Consider the following 17,554-nt stretch of genomic DNA (forward strand, 5'->3'; position numbering starts at 1 on the left):
GCTGGGACTACAGGTGTGGGCCACCATGCCTGGCTAATTTTTCTGTTTTGTAGAGATGAGGGACTCACTGTTGCTCAGGCTGGTCTCAAACTCCTAACCTCAAACAATCCTCCTGCTTTGGCCTTTCAGAGTGCTAGGATTACAGGTATGGACCACTGCACCTGGCCCTAAAATCATAAATATCTAATAAGTTTTTTTTATATCTTCTAACATTATGTTGACTCTCATTATGCTTTTGGACATTTCATGACTATAGAAAGTAGTAAAAACAATAAGGTTTTCTCACTTTTGAAGGTACTAACATTTCTAAAAGTGAGAAAACTTTATTGTTCTTACTATTTCTTTCCTTTTCAAAAAATAAAATGGTTTTTTTTGGGGGGTGAAGTATACATATATATAGAAAACAATCCTAGATGTACATTCAATGAATTATCACAAAGTAAACACATTTACAATCTTACTGCTGAGGGCAAGAAATAGAGTATTTGTTTATAATAGGCAAGATATGGAATCTACCTATGTGTCTATCAACGGATGAGTGAATAAAGAAAATGTGGGAATACTATTCAGCCTTATATAGAAATAAATTCTGTCACTTGCAACAACATAGATGAACCTGGGGGATGTTCTTTATGTTAAGTGAAATAAACCAGGCCCATAAAGGCCAATTCCGCATGATCTCACTTATATGGGAAATCTAAAAAAGTTGAACTCATAGAAGTAGAGAAGAGAATGGTGGTTACCAGAGGCTGAAGGGGAGGGGGTGTTTAGGAGATGTTGGAGAAAGGATACAAAATTTCAACTAGATAGAAGGAATAAGTTTGAGAGATCTATTGTACAAGATGGTGACTATAATTAATGCCAACGTATTATAGTCTTGAAAATTGCTTAGAGAGTAGATTTAAGGGTTCTCACCACACAAAAATATAACTACCTGAGGCATTGCATATGTTAATTAGCTCAGTTTAGCCATTCCATAATGTATACATATTTCAAAATAATATGTTGTATGTGATAAATATTTTAATAAAATTTTATCAATTAAAATACATTTAAAAAAAAGAAATAGAGTATATCAGCAATCCAGAAGTTCCCCTTGTGCCTTTTCTCAATTATTTACTCTTCTCTCCTCCCCAGATGAAGCACTATTTTGACTTCTAACACTATAAATTAGTTTTGCATCTTCTTGAGTTTTATATAAATGCAATCATATAGTAAGCGATGTTTTGGGTCTGGCTTTTTTTTAACATTATATTTGTGAGATTAATCCATGTTTGTGCTCATAGAAATACTTCATTTTCATTGCAGGATACTATTTCATTGTATGAACACATAATGTATCCATTCTTCTGTTATTAACATTTGGGTTGTTTCTACTTTTCAGCTTTTTTGAATAAGGTTCCCAAACACATTCCAGTACATGTCTTTTGGGGGTACATATGTATATAGTTCTGCTGATTATGTAACTAGGGGTAGAATTGATATGGCATAGGTATGAATATGTTTAACACAAGTAGAAATTTCTCAATAATTTTCTAAAGTAATTGTACTAATATATGCCCCTTAAACACAGTATGAAAGTTCCATTTGCTCCAATCCTTGGCAACACTTGATATTGTCAATCTTTTTGATGTTAGCTATTCTGATAGGTGTGAATTTTATGTTGTATTTCTCCGATTACTAATGAGATTTAGCAATTTTTCACTTTTTTTTTTTTTTTGAGACAGAGTCTCGCTTTGTTGTCCAGGCTAGAGTGAGTGCCGTGGCGTCAGGCTAGCTCACAGCAACCTCAAACTCCTGGGCTCGAGCGATCCTTCTGCCTCAGCCTCCTGAGTAGCTGGGACTACAGGCATGCGCCACCATGCCCGGCTAATTTTTCCTATATATATCAGTTGGCCAATTAATTTCTTTCTATTTATAGTAGAGACGGGGTCTTGCTCTTGCTCAGGCTGGTTTTGAACTCCTGACCTTGAGCAATCCACCCGTCTCGGCCTCCCAAGAGCTAGGATTACAGGCGTGAGCCACCGCGCCCGGCCAATTTTTCACTTTTTTATGGGTCACATGCCTGTTTAAATCTCTTGCTCATTTTTTCTATTGGGTTGCCTGTCTTTTTCTTATTACTTTTAAAGACTTTTTAATATGATGTGGCCATTTTATTAGTAACATGTGTTGCAAAAATTGTTTCCATTCTATAATTGCCTTTTTAGCTTCTAAATGGTATCTTTTGATGAATAGACCTTTCTGGTTTTCAGATAGTTCAAATTATAGTATTAGTTTTTTCTCCATAAATAATTCCTGCTTTTTATGTAAATTTAAAAAATGTAGGCCGGGCGTGGTGGCTCATGCCTGTAATCCTAGCACTTTGGGAGGCCGAGGCGGGCGGATTGCTCAAGGTCAGGAGTTCAAAACCAGCCTGAGCGAGACCCCGTCTCTACCAAAAATAGAAATAAATTAATTGACCAACTAAAAATATATATACAAAAAATTAGCCAGGCATGGTGGCGCATGCCTGTAGTCCCAGCTACTCGGGAGGCTGAGGCAGAAGGATTGCTGAGCCCGGGAGATTGAGGTTGCTGTGAGCCAGGCTGATGCCACGGCACTCACTCTAGCCTGGGCAACAAAGTGAGACTCTGTTTCAAAAAAAAAAAAAAAAAAAAAAAAAAAAAATGTCCACTCACTCTAGCCTAGGCAACAAAGCGAGACTCTGTCTCAAAAAAAAAATGTTTTCATGCCTAAAGTAATAAAGGACATATGTTTATGCTTATCCTCTAGAAGTGTCATTGTTTTCACTTTTATATCTAGATATACTACCTCCTCAGAAGGTGTCTTGTGAAGAGTGTGAGACATGGGTCACTTTAATTTTTTTCCATTATAGTATCCAGTTGACCAGGCATCATTTATTGGAAATACTGTCCTAAATAAAATATTCATGTATATGTAGGTTTATTTCTGGACTCCCTATTCTATTCCATTGATGTATTCATTCATCCTTGCAGCAATACTGCACTACCTTAATTATTGTAGCTTTATAAGATTTGATATCTGATACATTAAGTCTTCCAACTTTGTAATTGTTCAGGGTTGTCATGGCTATTATTGGCCCATTGCATTTTCATATAAATTTTAGAGCTAGTATGTCAGTTTCTACAAACCACCTCTCTGGATTATGGTTGTTATTATATGAACATATAGATTAATTTAGAGGATAATATAGAGTCTTCTGACCCATAAATATGGAATATCACTTCATTTATTTAAATATTCTTTTATTTTTCTTAATAATGTTTTGTAGTTCTTTTTTTTTTTTTTTTTTTTTTGAGACAGAGTCTCACTTTGTTGCCCAGGGTAGAGTGAGTGCCGTGGCGTCAACCTAGCTCACAGCAACCTCAATCTCCTGGGCTCAGCAATCCTTCTGCCTCAGCCTCCCGAGTAGCTGGGACTACAGGCATGTGCCACCATGCCCGGCTAAATTTTTCTATATATATTTTTAGTTGGCCAATTAATTTCTTTCTATTTTTGAGACGGAGTCTTGCTCAGGCTGGTTTCGAACTCCTGACCTTGAGCAATCCGCCTGCCTCGGCCTCCCAAAGTGCTAGGATTATAGGCGTGAGCCACCGCGCCCGGCCAGTTTTGTAGTTCTTGAGTAAAGGACTTGTACATCTTTTGTTAGATTTATTCTAGGTATTTGGTATTTTTTGATGCTATTAAAAATCATATCATTAAACATTTAAATTTTCTAATTATTGCTGGGCTATAAAAATATAATTTTCTTGTGGGCTGAAATTATATCAATTGAACTTATTAATATCAGTGGTGATAATTATGGCATTATTTCTTCCTTTCTCAATACCAAGTTCTTAAGATGGTCATATGATTATTTTTATTCCGTTGAAGTGGTGATTTATATTGATAAATTTTCAAATATTAAACCAGCCTTGCATTCTTGGAATAAGTTCTACTTGGTCTTGGTGTATTATTTTTCTTATGTATCATTTCATTCAGTTTGCTGATGTTTAGGATTTTTGCATTTTTGTGGGAAGGATTGGTTTGTAATTTTTCTTTATTATGACATCCTTTTCAGTTTTGGCATCAAGGTTTTATTAGCTGCATAGAGGGATCTGGAAAGTGGTTGATACTTTTCTTAGGCTTATATTCTCCTAGCTTCAAGTCTTGTAGAGAGAGTGCCTCTCTTCCATCAATTCCCATAAATATCTCTGAATTGACACTCATTTGGTCTCACTGGTGTGATTTCAGTCAAATGGCATCCCTAAACCAGTAACCATGGCCATGCTCTGATTGCTTGAAGATGAAGTCAGCGGCACCCTAGCTATGGGGACAGAGAGAGGAGAGAATTTCCTGAGAAAAATCAGGGTCCTTTTGTGTTAAGATTGAAGAATGGATGCCAGACAGGTAGAAACTACATGTAACTGTTACATTATTTGGGTTTTTTTTCTGACTTAAAAAAATGCAAAAACTTCACATAGCCAAATTTATAAATTTATTTTTATATTTCTTTAATCTTTTAAAAAATTTATTTCATCAAATTCCTTTTTACTATCTTCCATCTTTATTTTTTAACTTTTTTTCTTGTTTTTTTTTTGTTGTTGTTGAGACAGAGTGTCACTTAGTGTCCCTGGGTAGAGTGTAATAATGTGATTGTAGCTCACTGCAAGCTCCAACTCCTGGGCTGTGAGTGATCTTTCTGCCTCAGCCTCCCTGGTAGCTGGGAGGGACTAAAGGAGTGTGCCACAATGCCCGACTGGGTTTTCTGTATTTATTTATTTTTATTTTTGTTTTTCTTGTTTCTGTTTTGTAGAGATGGGGTCTTACTGTGCTTAGGCTGGTGTTGAACCCCTGAGCTCCAGCTATCCTCCCCTCTCCCTCCACCTTCCAGAGAGCTAGGATTACAGGTGTGAGCCACCACACCTGGACACCATCTTTCATCTTTAATAAGATGATTTTTTTTCTGAAATTTTCTTCTTTTTTATGTTTTCAGGTTTTATATTTATCTACTTAATTCATTTTTTTCCCTTAGGGCACAGGAAACCAGGAATACTTAACTCATTTTGAATTTATTTCAGTTTAAGATATGAAGTGAGAATTTAACTTTATTTTTCCCTAAGAGAGTAGCAAATCTCTTAATTTACCTTCATTTGTTTAACTGATTCCTTCGTTAAAATATAATACCTTACATTTAACGTGACACTTACTCTGTACCAAGCCCTGTGCTCACCATTCTAACAAGTATTAACTCATTTAATGTTCATAAGGATTCTGTAAGGTAGACACTATTGTCATCTTCATATGCATGACTGACATACAGAGAAGTCTTGTTTGCTCAAGATCAAAGGGCCAATGGGTAGCTGAGCGGGGCTATGAATGCAGGTAGTATGCTTCCAGCAGCTCTGCCCTCAATCTCTGTGCTAAACTGCCTCCTGAAATGATTGGCGTCCGCAGCATGTGAAATTTTGCAGCTAGTTGGCTTCTGTACAAGCATACTTTTGTTCTACCAGTGGACTTATACCAAGAACCAGTTGTTTGTTTTCAAATCTTTCTTTGATAATTGGACTTGTTATTGTAATTACGTATTTTAGCTGAGCAAAGATAAATCGATGAAATATGAGTATAAAAAGAAATTTGTTTCTATGAAAACTAAGTTGATTCCTTTGCATAGATTACATAAAGGAAGGTAGTGAAAAAAACTGTGTTGGATTAGGTGTCAGTGAAGACTATGTAGACTGGCAAACAGGCAAAGAGTTAAAATCTTAGAATTTTGCTTAGTTTCTCCAGCATCTTTAAAATTTTCAGACTACCAAAACAAATCCTGAAAATTGTAGAACTTATATTATAAATGTGCTTTAACTGAAAAAGACTACAGCACAAAAAGGACATTAGTGAATGAATATATCTTTATAGGTTTTAATTACACATAAATATTTAAGGCATGTATCAATTTTATATTGTTCTTCTGTTTTAATCTCTCTCCTACCCCCACCCCAAAATAGCCAATCAAGTACTAGTCCCAGTCTTTTTGGACTAGTCTTCTGTGGTTAGCGAACGGTCTTGGCATTATGTATTGGACTGATCTTTTTTTTTTTTTTTTTTTTTTGAGACAGACTCTCGCTTTGTTGCCCAGGCTAGAATGAGTGCTGGACTGATCTTCTTTACTTAATTATTAGAAACTCTATTTTTATGATCTGTTAGATACTTATATGTACTGCAGTATTTTGCCAGACTGTCTATTCAGTCTCACTATTCAATTTGTTAGTTCTTGACTTAAGTGCTTTAATATTTGATAGTTTTCTTTTTGTTTCCCATTTCTTGGTTATTCCACTTCATTAATTTTACATACATAAAATATTTCTGAAGTTTATCATAAATATATTCTTGTTGAGGATATATTATACCAATTTTAAAAGGTTCTAGCAAAGAAGGAATGTGAAATTTATTATTATAATCTTAAAATGAGGCAGGACTGAGGAACTGAGATACAGGCTAGGGTTAGAAACACCAAGAAATACCACACATAATAGTGCTACACTAAGTGTTCTGTACTCTCTGGACAAGAATGGACAAATAATAATACAAGTAAGAAACTACTGTAGATTAAAAAACATGGTAAAAACTGTCTATGAGGGGATAGTCCGTGGAGGTCAGGACAGGAGACAACTTTTCCTGTCTCTCAGGCCTGGCCCATCTTTAGGAGAGGAGCTTGCTCACCTGCTCCCTAAACACCTGCTTCACCTGTTTGTTCCTCAGGGTGTAGATGAAGGGGTTGAGCATGGGGGTCACCACGGTGTTGAGCAAAGCCACCACCTTGTTCCTGTCTTCCGCCTGGCCACCCTTGCCTGACCTTACATACATGAAGATGCAGCTGCCATAAAAGAGAGACACAACGATGATGTGGGAGGAGCAGGCTGAGAAGGCTTTCTGCCTCTCCTTGGGTGAGGGGATGCACAGGATGGTGTGAAGGATGTGGCCATAGCAGGTGGCTGTCACGGACAGAGTGCCCAGTAAGCTGAAGTTGGCTACAACAAAACCCAGAAGCTCTATCAGAGTTGTGTCTGCACATATGAGTTCCAGGAGTGGAAAGTTGTCACAGAAGAAATGATTGATGATATTGGGGCCACAGAACGGCTGCTGAAATGTGATGAAGCTTAGAACAATGATGAGAAGGAATCCTGTCATCCATGAACAGAGCACCAGCTGGACACAGACCCTCTTGCTCATGATGGTGACATAACGCAAGGGGTTACATATGGCCATGTACCTGTCAAAGGACATCACTGCCAGTAGGAAGAACTCTGTGGTGCCCAGGAAGAAATAGAGGAAACATTGTAGGAAGCAGCCTGGGAGGGAGATGGTCTTGTATCCTGTGAGGATGTTGGTCAGCATCTTGGGGAAGATGGCCGAGGTGAACTAGATCTCCAGGACAGCAAAGTTGCGGAGGAAGTAGTACATGGGGGTGTGGAGGCGCCTGTCCATGAGGGTGATGACCACGATGAGGAGGTTCCCCAGCAGTGTGAGGAGGTAGGTCAGGAGGAGCCCCAGGAAGATGAGCATCTGCAGCTCACAGGCGTCTGAGAGCCCCAGCAGGACAAACTCGGTGACAGTGGTGCGGTTCCCCATGGCTCCTCTGACCTCTGCTGGGGACAGCCCATCAAGGGTGTTCAGCTTAGGAGTCGTGATGTTGGGGGTCTGAGAACAACCTGAAGCTGAAAGGAAAGAGGGATGAGCGCTGTATTTCGGGCTGAAGGAGTCCTTTATTTCTGTGGAGGACATGTCTCCCCACTGCTGACTACTCAGGCTTGTTTGCAGAGCCTCTGGGGTGTCTGTTTTTTGTTTGGTCTCTGGTGTATCTGTGTGTTTAGAGGAGAAAGGAGTAGTGTGCAGGGTGGCCTAAGTGAGACTCAGAACCAAAAATTAGCCTTTCTTACTTTTCTTAACCAAAACTTTTATTTCTTATTCCTCAATAGATTCCATTGTCCCTAGTAATAAAACTTGCTTTTAATATCTTTTATTCTTATGCTTACTCCAATATTGGGTCTTTATCCACAAGTAGTTTATATTTGAGGGTGTTGCTGTTTCAAGATTATCTGAATCTTTGGGACAGGCACAGTGGCTCACACCTGTAATCCTAGCACTCTGGGAGGCCAAGTTGGGCGGTTTGCTTGAGGTCAGGAGTTCGAAACCAGCCTGAGCAAGAGTGAGACCCCATCTCTATTATAAATAGAAAATAAATTAGCTGGGTGTGATGGCGCATGCCTGTAGTCCCAGCTACTCGAGAGTCTGAGGCAGAAGGATTGCCTGAGCCCAGGAGTTTGAGGTTGTTGTGAGCTAGGCTGACGCCACGGCACTGTAGCCTAGGTGACAGAGCGAGACTCTGACTAAAAAAAAAAAAAAAGATTATTCGAATATTTGATACCTTTCACTAGTATTTGGATTAATAAAGAAGGTTAGAGGAAATCTATGAGAGAAAAATACAATTCTCACAAATCAAATAAAGAAAATCCAAGTAATATCTGCATAACTCAAAATTTCTTACTGGGGATTTGATATTCAGTACTCTTAATGATCTGTTCCCAAATGATTTTTCCAGGTTCTCCTTATTACATCCTCTCACAAACTCTGAGCTCTAGATACAACAATCTCTTTGCAACATTTTTATTCTTTTTCACACACCCGTATGTTTGCACACGGTATTCTTGCAGTTTGGAATCATCAGCCTTTCAAATGCTATTTATCCTTTAAATCTCTCCTCAGTAAGTGCTGCCTTTTCTATGAAGCCTTCTGTTCTAAATGGATGAGTCTTTTCTCTGTATATCTCATAATTTTATATCTCGTTTTATTTTGATTATATTTTTATAGTTGTTTTTCATTTGTCATTGAGTCAAAAATGTCTTTATTAATCTTTGTATTTTTTATAGCATTTAGAACATGTTTCTTGAAATAATCAGCATTAATAGACATTTATTGAATGCATCAATAACATCTCAAATGTCTGAGAGATGGATTTGGTGGGTGTTTGACATACAAGAAGTTGAGGACTTGTCACTTGTGTAGTATTTCCTAGGGGATAGCAACCTTGCAGAGTCAATGTGCCAAGTGGTTTTAAATTGTTCCCTCTGAAGAGAGTTTGCTTTTCCTCATAAGAAGGTGGAGGCATCTCCCCACAACCATCCTCTAAAGGGAGATTCTCCTTGTTTGGGAGGATCTGGAGTTCGAGTGAGTAGACAAAGGTCTTGGGTCTGCTAGAGAGTGGCCAGCTGCCGGGAGCAAAAATCCTCAAAACCAAAGCCGTTAAAAAGATTTATCTTTAAAAATCAGCATCCCGGCCGGGCGTGGTGGCTCACGCCTGTAATCCTAGCTCTCTGGGAGGCCGAGGCGGGCGGATTGCTCGAGGTCAGGAGTTCGAAACCAGCCTGAGCAAGAGCGAGACCCTGTCTCTACTATAAATAGAAAGAAATTAATTGGCCAACTAATATATATAGAAAAAATTAGCCAGGCATGGTGGCCCATGCCTGTAGTCCCAGCTACTCGGGAGGCTGAGGCAGAAGGATTGCTTAAGCCCAAGAGTTTGAGGTTGCTGTGAGCTAAGCTGACGCCACGGCACTCACTCTAGCCTGGACAACAAAGTGAGACTCTGTCTCAAAAAAAAAAAAAAAATCAGCATCCCTGGAAATATCCTCCCTTAGGCATTATCAACTACTACCTTTGTTATCAGTTAAGAAGTATTTGCCAGTCACTGGAGAAGACTGGAACCAGTTTAGGTACCTGGGAGGAAGAAGGTGCCAGGGGAGGTGAAGGTATCAAGGGATGAAGTGTTATTAGCAGGGAGGATGAAATGGTAAACTTTATAAACTTTCCTTTTTTATGGTTTTGCCTTTTTTTTAGCGTAGGCTGCACTATTCAGAGTCATTCCACAAACTGTTACCCTTGTCTCTAACATTTGCTGACAGTTATTTGCAGCCTAATTACTCGGTTCAAAGGTGAGCCTGGGTGGTTGAGAAACTTACCTGGGTCTTTTCAGAACAAAAGCAGCATCCAGCATGAATGTACTACTCAGAAGCATCATTAGAAACTGATAGGATGAGTGTTACTGAGGCAAAGTCCTGGGTGGGCAATGACGGGAGAAAAACAGGAACAGGGACCAAGGCGATGAAGAGCTAGATGTGAGTGGGATGGAAGCAAAAGTCCCAGGTTCACACTGAGTCATGAGCTTAGCACAGACACACCTGGGGAAGGCATTGTGACCAGCTCAAGGAGATAGCACCTGGACAGGGCCACTGATAAACTTGTGTGTGTGTGTGTGTGTGTGTGTGTGTGTGTGTGTGTGTGTTTAAATTTCCAACCAGAAGTCACTAGCTGTGGGCCTTCCAGATACACAATGAAGTGGGCCATGTTATGAATCCTACATGCTTGATGAGTAGAGGGGGAGACTTGCCTGGCAGCCTGAGAGGCTGGACATGGCTGTGGCGTCCACCTCAGGCCACTCATTGTGTCAAGGGTCAGTCGTGTAGGGCCCAGTGGGAAAGCATGCATGACCTGGAGATTTGTCCTGCCATGGCTGGAACTCATGCTCTTCTGAATGGTTCTAGGACACATAAAGGAGGGTGAGATCTTCCCCCTCAAAGGAAAAGTGTTAGCAGTTTCACCAGACTCCATGCTGTCCAGAGTTTTGCATTTTCCAATGGGGCAATTACTCAGAGCACAGGGTGGAACAAAGTTGTGCAAATCAGGCCAGGCAAAGTTCCTCAGTGAGAGCGGGTCATGTGATGGCTCTGAGTGAATAAATGTTGACTTAGCACCTACTGTGTTCCTGCATTGACCTGGATGGTGGGGCTAAAGTCAGAAATGAGACCCAGTGCCTGTCGTTGATGTGCCAGACCTTATAATGGAATATAAAAACAAGTGCCAGTAAGAGGAAGGTTTGAGGAAGCCACTGCTGCCCTGCCATCCCCTGAGGTGCCAAGGTGGAGATTACCTGGCAGGTCCAGGGTCAGGTGTCTACCAGCCCTCTGAGAAAGTCCCAATCAGGTCATTCCAGATACACTTCTCGCAGGATTGCAGGAGACAACTGGTTCCCATGAGTGTTTCTTGAGGTTGCTGTATTGCCTGTGGGCTCTGAATGCAGGTCTTATACTGTTGGTGTGAGATCTGCATCTCTCATAAATTTAGTGGCGTTCTCTAAGAACACCTGTCCTTTTCCAAACCTTCTTGAATGGGCAGATGTGTTCCCTGGGTCACTTAGAGTAGAATGATTTCCTTGGCCTTTGTCATCATTCAGCTCAAAGGGTCTGAAGAGTCTGGAGAGTTTCAAAATCTTCCATTTTCAGCAGCTCATCCTGGAGAAAGCCTTGGAAAATTATAGTTAAGATTTGGAGTAGTATTTCTTCATCTTCTTCTTGGCCTACAGGGGCGGTTCTGACTGATACAGACTTTTATTTCATCCTCACATGGGCCCAGTCTCTCTGAGATGCTGTTTCTTCTGTGGACAACAGAGCACTAGGAGATAGTGGGTAAGCTGCCCCTGGAATAAACACATCTCTTTGTGGAGGTGACATCAGGGCTGAAAGATTTGGGTTGCAGCTTTGTTTTCTTAAGGGATCTGTTTGTTTCTCTAGTTTGATGGGGCTTGGGATCTCAAGAGAATTAGTATAATGAACCTCACTCAGCCTCTTTCCAACTCTCTTGGCTGTTACTTACTACAACTTTGCAAACAAAAGTTTCTGTTGTTTGTTTGGATCAAGAATAACAGCTACTTTTAGTTAAAGAAGTAAATCCAATTATGGCTCCAAAATAGGGCACTCCTGTCTAATATTAGGCAGTCCCATTAGTATGGGAATATAAGGAAACATCACAGGTGATATAGAACTTTGGCCAGTCCTGTCCTGACTCTACCCCACTGGGGCTGGGAGATGGTTGCAGATGGGGTCCTTGGGGGAAGGGACAAAATGCAAGGAGATGAGAAAGCTGGAATTAAGTTTTTTTCTTTGCTTAAAACTGTAAAAGTATTTGGTAATCAAAGATCAGAAACCTATGTTCAAGGCATAGTTAAGAAAGTGGAAAAAAAGAATGAAACATATATAGGCTTGATTCTTAACCAGGCTATACAAATGGTCTCATCAGCAAGTTCTTGGTTTAAATTTCAATATTGTTTATAAGAAAATTAAAGCAGATTATTGTTTTTCAATAGACTTTATTTTTAGATCAATTTTATGGTCACATAAAATTGAAAATTGAGTGGACAGTACAGAGATTTCCCATATACCCCCTGTACCTGCACATGCATAAGCAGATTATTTTTAATCTCATTTTACCTCACTATATAAGCAATACTCTTCTAGTATAGGTAATTTGGAAACTCTAGTAAAATAAGCATTTTAAAAAAAATCCCTCACTCATGGCCCCAGCTCAGTACCATTGATGCTTTGGTGAAGTTTTGGTCAGATTTTTTTTTCCTATGCATTTCTTACATAGGTGTGATTGTATTCTATATATCTTTGCTGCTCAAAAAGTGATCGGTAGGCCAGCAGCATTGGAATCATTTCTATTAGAAATGTGGAACCTCAGGCATCACTTTAGTCCCACTGAATCAGAATCTGTATTTTCACAAGATCCCTAGGTGATTAGTATCACATTATATATCTGTATGTGTGTGTGTATATATATATATGTATATATAGCTATTTCATTTAAAATAATAACAGAAGTGTTTTTCATGCAATTAAAAATTCCACATATGCTAAATTTGACTGGCTTTTAAAAAAATAAAAATTCCACATAAATCTAAATTTGAATATTGGATGTATCATAGCTTATATAACTATTCCCTTCTTACATTTAGGTTGTTTCCAATTTGTCATTGTAAAATAGGACTTGGATAAACATTGTTGTATAGGAAGTGTTTTCTATATTTGAAATATTTCCTTAGGACAAATTCCTAGAGCTGGAATTACTAGTCCCGAGGGAACTAGTTTTCAAGGCTTTTGATACCCTGCCATATGACACAAACTGCAGTGTTTGAAAGGCAGCTTGATATAGAGCAATGGTTTTCAGCTGGGGTCTAGGTAGGGCTTGTATCAGCAGCTCCTGGCAAAAATTTTCAAGCCACCCATGTCACTCCATCCACCTCCTTCTTGAGTTTAAGAATCACTGGTAAGGAAGGAAGAATGTGGACTTTGGGGCAGTGGTATGCTGGGAAATTTTAACAACAGGCTCTTAAGGAAAACAAAAGGTGTCTCAATTTGTAGTATTTGCTGATTTCCATGGTGTAAATACTTCCACCATGGCCAATTTAAAATTTACTTATTTATTTGGCCGGGTGCAGTGGCTCACGCCTGTAATCCTAGCACTCTGGGAGGCCGAGGCGGGCGGATTGTTAGAGGTCAGGAGTTTGAAATCAGCCTGAGCAAGAGCGAGACCCTGTCTCTACTATAAATAGAAAGAAATTAATTCGCCAACTAATATATATAGAAAAAATTAGCTGGGCATGGTGGTGCATGCCTGTAGTCCCAGCTACTGGGGAGGCTGAGACAGCAGGATTGCTTGAGCCCAGGAATTTGAGGTTGTTGTGAGCTAGGCTGATGCTATGGCACTCACTCTAGCCTGGGCAACAAAGCTAGACTCTGTCTCAAAATAAATTATTTATTTATTTTATTTATTTTAGAGACAGGGTCTTGCTCTGTCACCCAGGCTGGAGTGTAGTGGTGCAATCATAGCTCACTGTAGCCTTTAACTCCTGGGCTCAAGTGATCCTCCTGCTTCAGCCTCTTGAGTAGCTGGGACTACAAGTGCATGCCACCATGCCCAGCTATTAAATTGTTTTTTTCTTTTAGAGATGGGGTCTTACTATGTTGCCCAGGGTGATCTTGAACTCCTGGCCTCAAGTGGTCCTCCCGGTTTGACCTCCCAAAGTGCTGGGATTACATGCATGAGCCACTACACCCAGCCATAGCCAATTTTAAGTTATCAATGTGGCACTACTAAATGCAGAGCTGGGAAGAAACTTGCACAATCAGCTCTCAAAAGCTGGTGGGAGATAGCTCTAGCACACAACTGATAACCTCAACGCATGGCATGGCATGCCATCATGTCTCTTATATGTGTGTTTGTATGTATGTCTTTGTCCATTTCCTTTCACATTCTAAGCTTTCATTCCTTTGCCCTATAAGTAGTCATTGTAATTCAATTTGCATGTATCTATGTAAAATATGACATGTATAATTTTTGTGTGTATTTTTATGTTACATAAGTGTTATTATATAGTTCTTGTTTTTTCCTTACTCTTTTTACCCTGCTGTATGCTTTAAAGATCTATCTACATGTGTACTCTTAGTTTGATGCTTCTAACAGCTGGGTGTTATTCCATCATGTGCATTACCATGTTCTATTGATCCATTCTCCCAGTGATGGTCACCTGGGTGGCCAAAAATGTACTGCCACAAATATCTTGTTACAAGTAGCCTTATGGTGCTGTGGGAATTTCCTGAGATATGTATGCGTGAGTAGGATAGGTGGGCCATATGGTGTACACATATTTGATTTGTCTAAGCACTGCTAGGATGTGGTTGTGTCTCTTGGGTGAGCCTGTATTCTCCATTGCCCTGTTGGTAGAGACGATACTGGAACAGAATCAGCTAATTCCAACTTATGGCCTTCATTAATTTTCAGTAGTCTATTGATAACATTGGATATATTAGGAAATGCATTTATATAAAGTAATACATAGTTTCTTAAACCTATATTTCACATTTTACCAATATGTATCTTCAAATTTAGCAGGAAAGCCTAACAATATCCATATGAACAACGAAAACATTTTGGTATAAGCAAGTGGAGCAATTCACAGGTGTGCCTGAGGCTGTCAGGGGCTTTTAAGGAATGGTGTCAAATGGACTCTTCTAAACAGTCCAGATCAAATATATTTGGAGTAATGAGCAGTGTGACATTGGGCAGCTTCATTGTCAATGGTAGACCACCCTTTGCATTGACAGAGCAGGCAAGAGAAGCTCTAAGGAAGGAGGTATCCCAAGGGCTGAGTTCATTCACCTCCTGCCATCATTCTTTAGTCCTCTTAGATGCTGAATCTTCAAATGCTTTCTTCTTCTTCTTTTATTTTTTGAGACAGAGTCTCACTGTGTTGTGCGGGCTAATGTGCCGTGGTGTCGGCCTAGCTCACAGCAACCTCAAACTCCTGGGCTCAAGCAATTCTTCTGCCTCAACATCCCAAGTGGCTGGGACTACAGGCATGCATCACCATGCCTGGCTAACTTTTTCTATATATTTTTAGTTGGCCGATTAATCTCTTTCTATTTTTAGTAGTGACAGGGGTCTCGCTCTTGCTCAGGCTGGTTTTGAACTCCTGACCTAGAGTGATCCTCCCGCCTCAGCCTCCCAGAGTGGTAGGGGTGTTCGCCATTTCATCACCCATCCCCATTCTCTCAGCTACTGCAGTCATGCTTTTACTATATGCCTCTTGACCCCCTTTCCTTGTTAACCAAACTGGACTAGACAACAGATTCTGTCTCTTGTGGATTTGGAATTGGGACGTGGATGCTAGTCATTCTGTGCCATTGCTTCTACAGGGGTAATGAGCACTCAGGAACTGAGGCTGCCATTCTGCAGTGGCCATATTTGCTGAGGTGTGGACAAGGCAGCGAAAGGCAGTGCACAGATACAGGTTCACAGATATGTCGTTCACAGAATAAAGCAGAGGCATAGACAATGGACGAGAGAGAGAGAGAGAGAGAGAGAGAGAGAGACAGAAAAAGGCAAGAAGAAAGGCAGGCTTCTTATGCTCCTGGCTTACAGGTTCCAGGGTTTCTTGTGAAACCAAGAGCACCTCCTGTCCTTGGGGTCCAGGGTACCCTCTGGTCCTCTGTGGTAGCAGCCTCTACGATGGCCTCCAACATTGCTCACCTCTAGTATTCATGCCCTTGTGCACTGGCCTGCCATATTAAATGGGGCTGGCCCGGGAACCAGTAGAATACAGTATGGCAGAAATGATAATGTGTGACTTCCAAGGCTAGGTCATAAAAGTCATTGCAATTTCCACCTTGCTCTCTCTTTGCTCATTCTGGGCAAAGCCCACCTGAAGAGAAACTGGAGCTTCTTGCCAACAGCCAGCATCATCTTGCCAGGTATTTAAGTGTATCACCTTGGAATTATATCCTCCAGCCCCAGTCAGACTTCCAGATGGCAGCAGCCACAGTCAACATCTTGACTGCAGCTTCATAAAACTCCCCAAGCTAAGATTCATCCAATTAAGCCATTTCTGAATCCCTGTCCCAAGAAACTGCAAGATAATTGTTATTTTCAGATGCTAAATTTGGAGTTATTTGTTATGCAGCAATAGGTAACTCTTCAAATATTTCATTTTGGTTTAGAATACTCTGTAGATTATTAGTTGTATAATAGGGTATCCAGTGGAATTTTTCATATTGTCTCAAAATTGTGGAAAAAAGTAGAGTACAAAAGGTGCTAAATACCCCATGTTCTAAGTTCAAGAAGTCAACAACAGTTGGAGCCCGTCCAGGTTCCTCCTCAGGCTTACTGGAAGACACTGGAGCAGACCTGCCTCCCCACCAAGCATCACCCTCCACACATACTTAGGTTTATATCGGAAAGCACTGACAAGGGCATAGATTGTAGGTCTTTGGGGGAGTCTTCTCTGTCCCCTCAGCATACATTCAATTGTCTACTCAGCATGTCCACTTGAATGACCATGGCAGGGCTGTTAACTGTCTCCCAATATACCTTCTACTTTTTGCCCCAGACATGCCCCTGTAAGAAAACATTCCTACCCTCTTCAGCAAGATATGGCCATGGGACTAGATTACAGCCAAGGGTGTATAAGTGTTGAGTGCAGCTTCCAAGAGTGTTCTTAGGAGGGGATGGATGCAGCATGATAACTGATGCTCCAGTCACCATTTGGACTATGAAGCAGGAAACAAAGTATGGCAGAGTAGCAAGACAAAAGGATCCTGGGGCTGGGTGCAGTGGCTCACACTTGTAATCTCAGCACTTTGGGAGGCCAATATGGGAGGATTGCTTGAGGCCAGAAGTTCGAGACCAACCTGAACAACATAGCGAGACCCTATCTCTACAAAAAAAATTAAAAATTAATTTTATAGGCAAGGTGGTGCATGCCTATAGTCCTAGCTACTCAGGAGGCTGAGGTGGGAGGATTACTTGAGCCCGTGAGTTGGAGGCTGCAGTGAGCTATGATGGCACCACTACACTCCAGTCTGGGTGACAGAGCGAGACTCTGTCTCTAAAACAACAAAAAAGGCTGGGCATGGTGGCACATACCTGTAATCCTAGCACTCTGGGAGGCCAAGGCGGGCGGATTGTTTGAGCTCAGGAGTTTGAGACCAGCCTGAGCAAGAGTGAGACCCTGTATCTACTAAAAATAGAAAGAAATTAGCCAAACAACTAAAAATAGAAAAAATCAGCCAGGCATGGTGTGTCTGTAGTCCTAGCTGCCCGGGAGGCTGAGGGAAGAGGATCCCTTAAGTCCAGGAGTTTGAGGTTGCTGTGAGCTAGCCTGACG

General features: G+C 40.6%; 3 protein-coding genes across 3 annotated transcripts in view; all 3 read right to left on the reverse strand.

The window, feature by feature from the left end:
* The window catches only part of LOC142871489 (small ribosomal subunit protein uS14-like), a 399,345-nt gene that overhangs the window by 360,521 nt on the left and 21,270 nt on the right, over positions 1-17,554 (reverse strand). The window lies entirely within an intron of this gene.
* Positions 1-17,554, reverse strand: part of OXA1L (OXA1L mitochondrial inner membrane insertase) — an 88,818-nt gene that overhangs the window by 49,996 nt on the left and 21,268 nt on the right. The gene's annotated exons all lie outside the window — the stretch shown is intronic.
* LOC105864626 (olfactory receptor 6E1-like) lies at positions 6,700-7,629 on the reverse strand. Its single transcript, XM_012752584.2, is given in 1 exon segment — positions 6,700-7,629. A coding segment is annotated over 1 exon segment (930 nt).

This window comes from Microcebus murinus, chromosome 6 (genome assembly GCF_040939455.1).
Source record: "Microcebus murinus isolate Inina chromosome 6, M.murinus_Inina_mat1.0, whole genome shotgun sequence".
Classification (NCBI taxonomy): Eukaryota; Metazoa; Chordata; class Mammalia; order Primates; family Cheirogaleidae; genus Microcebus; species Microcebus murinus.